General features: G+C 33.5%; 1 protein-coding gene across 1 annotated transcript; it reads left to right on the top strand.

Moving 5' to 3' along the window:
• Positions 1-3,361: 3,361 nt before the first annotated feature.
• LOC100248193 (UDP-D-apiose/UDP-D-xylose synthase 2) lies at positions 3,362-7,018 on the top strand. The gene is made up of 9 exons (XM_002270848.5): positions 3,362-4,218; positions 4,309-4,401; positions 4,518-4,625; positions 5,583-5,697; positions 5,789-5,922; positions 6,008-6,109; positions 6,202-6,294; positions 6,380-6,515; positions 6,593-7,018. The coding sequence occupies exons 1-9, from the start codon at positions 3,946-3,948 to the stop codon at positions 6,703-6,705; spliced, it is 1,167 nt and encodes a 388-aa protein (XP_002270884.1). The 5' UTR covers positions 3,362-3,945; the 3' UTR covers positions 6,706-7,018.
• Positions 7,019-8,203: the final 1,185 nt, after the last annotated feature.

Genomic DNA, 8,203 nt, shown 5'->3' on the forward strand with positions numbered 1-8,203 from the left:
TAAGTGTCTCTTGAGCTGGTAAGGAGGTTGGGACTTGTAAGTGGGTGCTTCCGAGAATGAGCTATTGATGCCAGGGGTATTCCCATCGTATTGACTGTTCCTAGAAAGATAGATTTTTTAAGTTGTTAGTGTGGGAATGGTGTGTTTTTTTTCCCTATCTTGCTTGTTAAAGAACGTTGAGGATGAATTTTTTATAGATGTTTTAACATGTGTAGGCTTTATTTGGAGAGTGGAAGTTGGTATTTATTTTTTGGCCGAATAAAAAAAATCAAATTATTAGACTTTTTTCATTCAGGTAAAAATAATTCATTGACATCAATCAACATAATTAAACTAAATTTATTAATTATAAGTTTACTTTAATTATATTAGTTAATATCAATAAAGTATTTTTAGCTGAACAAAAAAAACTAAATATTTTGATTTTTTTTATTTAACCAAAAAAACATCGAAATAGGTTTTCTAGGAGCTTCTCAAGCAATGAAGAGGTTTCGGAGCTTATTAAGGAATTTAGCCCCTTGAATACGCATTTAGTGCATGGGTCTCTTTACTTGTTTGGTTGTCAAGGAAGGCGTCTATTTTTAAAGTGGAATGCTTTTTTTTTTTTTTTAATAAAAAAAATTAGGGTGACTAGGAGAGAAGTTGTTTAGCTTTGTCTAGTATGGTTTTTAACAACAACTCTGGTATTACCTGTGTCTACTTCAATAACAACACGAGTGAAAAGGTAAACTGTGATAAATATGAAACAATCATTTGAAACATTTCATAATCATAATATAAAAGACCATCATTCCTTAAGAGTACATGGATAGATCGGAAACAAAAGAACCTAGTGTTCATTTGAGATTTAATTCCTTCAAGAAAAAAAAAAAAAAAAAGTCATAATTTGTGGTAGAAGAGCAAAAATTAAAAGGCCTAATTGGTCATGTTTTTTGAAACTTATTTTTAAAATTATTTTTAAGTTAAAGAATAAAAACAATTTTTAAAAACAAGTTGCAGAGCATGATCAAATAGGTCTATGTTTTTCTTTTTATTTTAAAAATTCGTGAAAGCAACTTTTATTTGTTTTCTAAAATTTATTTTCTACTTCACTTTGTTTTTTAAAATTGTTTCTAGAAAACAATCATCAAACAGTTTCCAAAAAAATTTTAAATAATTTTTTATTTTTAAAAACAAAAAATTGTTTTTAAATCACATAGCCAAATGGGTTCTAATATTTTCTACCATAAATTATAATATTCACATGAACTTGCAATACAAACTAAGATTAAATTATCTATAGAATGAGATTAAAAGTCTGTTTAGTTATATTTTCTGAAATTTGTTTTTAAAAAATTATTTTTAAGTTAAAGAATAAAAAACAATTTTTAAAAACAAGTTGCAAAAAGTATGATCAATCAAACTCATATTTTTCTTTTATTTTTAAAAACTAGTGAAAAAAATTCTTATTTGTTCTCTATTTAACTTTGTTTTTAAAAATTGTTTCTAAAGAAAAATAGTCAATCAGTGTTAGAAATTTTTAAAAACAATTTTCTATTTTTAAAAATAAAAAACTATTTTTAAATTACATGACCAAATAGACTTTAATATTTTTTATTATAAATTATAATATTCACATGAACTTACACTTCAAAGATTAACTTATCTATAAAATGATATTAAAGTAGAACATTATAGTCTCATTAGTAAATTTTCAAGTCATTAAAGAAATATCGGCTTCCTTTTTCATTGAATCCCTTCAAATCTAACAAATAAATATTTATTTAAGTTTTCCTAGATGAAGTTAAATTCAAATAAAAATTATTATAAATTTCATCTAAAAAAACTAATTTAATTTTAATATTTAAATAAATAATTGAAAAATGAGACTTAACTTAAAGAATGTATGCAAGTTCTAAAAACTATGGTTATGTGAAGGGAAATCTAAAGAAATTGGTTGTATTTATACTTTTGTTTAAGTCTAATTGTGGAACATTAACAAACTAAACTTCTTTAAGGCATTGTCTTAGAAAACATACTACCTACCAAAGAAGAAGATTTGCACTGTCTAGCATCAAAGACAAATGTTTCCCAATAATTTTTTTTGCCTTCCAAAATTGGTTCTTGCTTTCATGAAAGTGACATTACAGGAAACAGGAGGTACTACAACTACTAAGGATGATGAGTACATGGTTGATTCAGCATTCCACATTCCAAGACACCATAAGACAATCATTGTGATGGTGTAGATGTTACTCAAGTTCCTAAGCACCAAAAGTCAATCCATCACCCCTATTAGCTCTTGTTCTACAAAGATTTTCTGTAATTTTGGTTTTATTAAAACCAATGAATGAAAATTCCAAGAGAAGCATAAATGATTTGGAGAAATCAATGAACTCAAATTTGGTGGTTCCTCATTGGTACTTGAAAGAAGGTGTATGTATGCTAGCACTAAATGCAATTGATGGCATAAATGGAACAATTTATGCAAAAGGTTAGGAGAGATTGTATGATAAAGTATGAGTATCTTTTTTCTAAGAGATGCAAAAGCTAGAAGAAGGAATTAGGTGTTAAGTTTAAAGTGATATATTGCAAGTCTAGTTGGTGTTATGTTATGTTAGTTTGATTCTCTCAAGGCCAAGGCCCGGGGGATTAGTCGAGGCGTGCGTAAGCTACCTCAGACACCTACGATAAATAAATAAAAATGTTATGTTATTTATGATAGATAAGACAATTTTATTTGAATATCATTGTTAAGCAACTATTTTAAGAAGATAATAGAGGAAGTCAATGAAACTTATCTTAAGATTTGGTTCTAAGATCTTTTTATGACGTAATGTTGAATCTTAAACTTCAATATTATGTTATAGTGTTTTTTCCTTTAACTTCGTATATCATGATTGTGCTTTCATCAAATGGGTATGATGCATATTCAAATATGACATCATATTTACCTTTTATAAAATAAAAAAATAATTTAAAATTTATCTTTTTAAAATAGTAAAAAAGAAAATACAATCCAAGTAATAAATTTTAAATGAATAATTAAAATAAAAAATAATTTAATTTAAAATCAATTTAAATTATGAAGGTATGGTATGGTATATTCTCTACCAACTGTAATTCTCTCAAGATCTTCGAGGGTTTCACAAGAGTGCAAATTTTCTCCCTTTCTCCAAACAGGAAATAGTCATGGCTTTAAGTGGGTGATATAAATAATCATATTTGTATCTTCGTACATTTTGTGTTCCTCCAATCATAACTTTCATCATCCGTAGCTTTCATGACATTTATTTTTTCATAAGTACAGTTGTTGATATTTTAATATTAATTTAATCTTTATTTAATTTAGATAACAATTTAATGTGAATTTCTGGACGGAAGTTCAATTTAAATTACTTGCACGCTATGGCGTCTCTTTGACACTTTTTTCCATCACAATGATTACAGATATAAAAACTGGGCCCAGGCCCAGGCCCAGTAGCTATATCTATGGTGCTACTTGCGGTGCACTCCATGTGCTAGGTCCGGTCCAGTGAGGTGCCACCCATGTCTCCGCGTAAGCCCGATGTGGGGTCCACAGAGGCACTCATGAGTCAAAGTCTACAGCTGTGACTCCGGAGTCCTTCATCTCCACCGGGCTTGTCCATTCTTTCACAGAAAGGACGCACCACGTGAGCATATACAACTGTGGGCCCCTACCACACTCTAACCACGCGTCCCATGGGCGCGTGCTGCTACCTCTCCAAGTTGTATGTCGGTGCCTTCAACCTTTCACCGGTTCTTTCATGTCGTGTACATTGCCTGAGAGCCTCATCTCTTTCCAGTCTTCACACCTTTCAAATATAAAACCCTTCATTCCCACCCAAAAATCTACGCTCAACCTCACCTCTTCTACTCTTCTCCCCGGCGCACGTTAGCCACAATCCCTTCTCTAGAGAGAGTTGGCATAATTGTAGAGGGAGAATGGCGTCAGCGGCGAGGCTAGATCTGGACGGAAACGCCATCAAGCCGATGACGATTTGTATGATCGGCGCCGGAGGATTCATAGGATCGCACCTCTGCGAGAAGCTTATGGCCGAGACGATGCATAAGGTCTTGGCCGTTGACGTCTACAGTGACAAGATCAAGCACCTTCTCGAGCCGTCTACGCATCCTTGGTCCGATCGCATTCAGTTTCACCGCATCAACATCAAGCACGATTCGAGGCTCGAAGGACTCATCAAGATGGCAGATCTGGTTCGTTATTCCCCAATTTCTATTTCTTGCATTGGATTTTGCATTTCTTGGATTTTGAATCAATTTGTGGCGTTTTCTTTGGTAATGCAGACTATCAATCTGGCGGCGATCTGTACTCCCGCGGACTACAATACTCGTCCTCTCGATACGATTTACAGCAATTTCATTGATGCCCTTCCAGTGGTATGCTGTTGGATGCTTGTTTGAATTCGTTTTCGTCCAAGGATAATATTGTTGTTAGTTTTTTTGTTTCTCGGAAATCTGTTGAAGCTGATGTGCGTTTTGATGTGGCTCTTTAGGTGAAATACTGTTCGGAGAACAACAAGCGTCTCATTCACTTCTCGACTTGTGAAGTCTATGGGAAAACGATTGGGAGCTTTCTTCCCAAAGATTCACCCCTCTGGCAGGTGAGATCTCTCTTTCAATTCTCCTTTTTTTTTTTTTTCCTCATACATAAGAGTTCGAATCTGTCTCTGTGTATTGTAGTTGTCTTTTTTCATTTTTATAACTGTAGGCTGTAAGCATTATCATGTGTGATCTAAGTGTTCTGTTCAAGATATACACATTAGCAATTTTAATAATTTATATCTAAATGTTCTATTGTGCTGATGCTGATGATGAGAAAAAAAATTATAAATGGACAAAGATGGTCTGATGTCATGCGGTTATTTTAAAAAGAAAAAAAAATTATTTGGCTTTTGTGATGAAGGATATAAATGAAATGTAAATACTTAATAACTGTGTACTTTCATGATCATTCTTCAACATTTTCTTATCTGGTAATATTTTTATTCTTCCTGGGTGCAGTAGCACTTGATTGTTGGAGTTGCTGGAACTTTTGTATTTTTCCATTTCTTAATTTCCAATTTGATGTGTTGCTCTAATATGTTATTGTATTGAATCTATTGACAGTTGCATTTGTTTTGAAAATGTCAGTGTGCTTTTGTTTCCAATTATTTTAGCTATAAAATTAGCATTTTTTAAGTCTTGGAAGAGGTTCCATGGTGTGGTTGGGTGTGTTTGGGAATTATGGTGGTGCTGCATATGTTGTGTAGTATAGGGGAGCTTAAATTGAATGGAGGTCTTCTGCCATGAAGTGTTTTTCTTTCTGATTAGCTTGCAGTTAGATGTTTCTCTATCTTGGTCAATAGATCTAGGGTAATTGGTTAAGGTTTTTACTTCCTATGCAAAGGCATTTTTACTTGGTTTGATCACAATGGACATTTGGTTGCTTCATTATTTCTATTTGCAGAATGAGAATTGGAAACTGTTTTTGAAGCGCAATCATTTGCTATTTGTTCTTTGTTTTCTGCTTGTGTTATTGTTTGAATGAATCAAATTTGTATACTGTGATATGATATTAGGATCCCACTTACTATGTCCTCAAAGAAGATGCCTCCCCCTGCATTTTTGGTCCGATTGAGAAGCAGAGGTGGTCCTATGCCTGTGCAAAGCAATTGATTGAGAGGTTGATTTATGGTGAGTGAACTTTTCCATCGATCTGTACGTTTCTTAGCATGCGTGTGTATCATACATCCTTCTCATTTTTATTTTTTTTCATTGTTTACAGCTGAGGGTGCTGAGAATGACCTAGAGTTCACCATTGTGAGGCCCTTTAACTGGATTGGGCCCAGAATGGATTTTATTCCTGGCATTGATGGTCCTAGCGAGGGCGTTCCAAGGGTTCTGGCATGCTTCAGTAATGTTAGTTTCAACATCTGTCATAACATTTAGTAGTATTTTTTTTCTTTTTCTTACTACTGATCTTGCTCTTTTTCTCCCACAATAGAACCTTCTTCGTCATGAGCCACTCAAGCTTGTGGATGGTGGCCAATCCCAGAGAACCTTTGTTTACATAAAGGATGCTATTGAAGCAGTCTTGTTGATGATTGTTAGTGGACCATCCTTCCTTTCATTATCTGATTCCACATTTAGCTTACTTGGAAAAAAAAAAGGTTGCTGAATACTATGATATTTTCTCAGGATAATCCTGCCAGGGCTAATGGTCACATCTTCAATGTGGGCAACCCCAACAATGAGGTTACTGTTAGGCAGCTTGCAGAAATGATGACTGAGGTGAATAAGCGATTGGTTTATTTGATGCAATATTGATCTTTATTTTTGGGACTCTATATATTGATGTTTTTCTTCCATTCTTCAGGTTTATGCAAAGGTAAGTGGGGAACCTTCTTTGGAGGTACCAACTGTGGATGTAAGCTCCAAAGAATTCTATGGTGAGGGATATGATGACAGTGACAAGAGAATTCCAGACATGACCATAATCAATAAACAACTTGGTATCGCCCTGTTTTCTCTATCATTCCTCCTTTGTTCTTTTGAGGTTGGAGTAAAATTCTGACACAACTTTTGCCAGGTTGGAACCCTAAGACATCGCTCTGGGATTTGCTTGAGTCAACCCTCACCTATCAACACAGGACATATGCTGAGGCTATTAAGCAGGCCATTGCGAAACCAGTTGCATCTTGAGAAGGGAATTCTCACTTGGGGGGTGTGGTTGGTCAGCAAGGTGTCCAATTCTTTGTAAGGAAGCATTCGATGTGTCTAAATGATTGATTTTCATATACGCTACAATTTTCTCTTTTATTTTTTTGGGTCATTTCAGGGTCGATAGTCAATAGTGCTCCCAGTTGCAGGAATGTGGGCATCTAGTATCTATTTTGAGAAAGTAGACTTTATTAGGAAATTATTCATTATGTCACTGTATGTTGTCAGTAGCTGGGCTACGAGTTACGACACATTGGGGAAATTATACAAGGAAAGCCTGTTTTCTGTTTCTCAAGGAAGTTTGCTTCGTCATTACTCCATTTTGTCTCTCCAAGGGTGTGCTGTATTATTTATTTTGTTTGACCGGGCACTTCGTTTTCTTCTTTTTTCCCCCTCTAAATAATTATTTGTTAATTTATTTTTTTCTTAAATTATAATTTAATACTTTCTTTGTATGAGATGGTTATTACCCTTGTTTTCGAAGTTGGTACTAGTTAAGTAGAAAATTGAAGTTGTCCTTAATGAGGGAAATTATTATTCAGGGAAAAGGAACATCACCTTTTTATGCATTTAGAACTGGAAAAGAAAAACGCTATGTGAACTGTCTGGAACTTGAAGGTGGTTGTAATTTTTTGGAGACAATTTTTTTCCCCCTTGTTCTAGAAATGAGACAAAATAGTGACGAACCCAAAAGGTACTTTTATGTTGGTCTCTAGAAATGAGGGCTTTTTGTTGGAACTAATTTATATTATATGGCCCATGAAGCCAACAAAGTTTTAGATTTGTGGGCCAGAAAAATAAAACTTTTGATCATCTCTTATCATGTGGTTGGCATTCCTAGGAAGTTGATGAATATGTGGCTTGGATGTGGAAGCCAATACAATGGGTGTCCAATAATCTGTCTCAACTTGGAGCCTAAACCTATGGGATCTAATGATGGCAGTCATTTCAAAATGGTAGATAAGAGGAAATTATGGAGATTTTGGAGCCTGGAGATTCATGTTGACAATCTCTTTCTTATTAAGTTGTGATTTCCTTTGAATACGACGTTTCATTCAAACACATTCGAGGCTCCAAACCATCAGTTATTTATGGTCGGTTTGACAGGGTCTTGTAAAATGACACATGACGCTTATCAAACATTCTTGTGGGAAATTTGTTAGGTGTGGTATAAGTTAAAAACGTATTTAGATAAGTGGCTTTTGAAAGTAGTATTTAGAAAGTGCTAGTAAAAAATGATTTCATTATATAGATTTTTAATAGTATTATGAAATATGAGAATTTATAATATTTGGAAACTTTTAGATGATCATACATATTAATGTAAATTTTTTTTTTAACTCTTTATAGAAAGGAACTTCGGCTAAAATCAAAATTCAATTCTTTGAGAGAATTCTAATTTCTTCTTCTTATAATTCTTTTATTTTATATCATGTTATTAGCACGAGTTGCTTCGAAGGTAATTTTTTTTATATCCTTA

This window comes from Vitis vinifera, chromosome 6, assembly GCF_030704535.1.
Source record: "Vitis vinifera cultivar Pinot Noir 40024 chromosome 6, ASM3070453v1".
Classification (NCBI taxonomy): domain Eukaryota; kingdom Viridiplantae; phylum Streptophyta; class Magnoliopsida; order Vitales; family Vitaceae; genus Vitis; species Vitis vinifera.

What these genes read in the sequence shown, in the direction of transcription:
- LOC100248193 (XM_002270848.5), top strand. Translation starts at nt 3,946, where the DNA reads ATGGCGTCAGCGGCGAGGCTAGATCTGGACGGAAACGCCATCAAGCCG. An exon ending in AAGATTCACCCCTCTGGCAG is followed by an intron (nt 4,626 to 5,582) that starts GTGAGATCTCTC and finishes ATATGATATTAG; the next exon opens with GATCCCACTTACTATGTCCT. An exon ending in TTGCAGAAATGATGACTGAG is followed by an intron (nt 6,295 to 6,379) that starts GTGAATAAGCGA and finishes TCCATTCTTCAG; the next exon opens with GTTTATGCAAAGGTAAGTGG.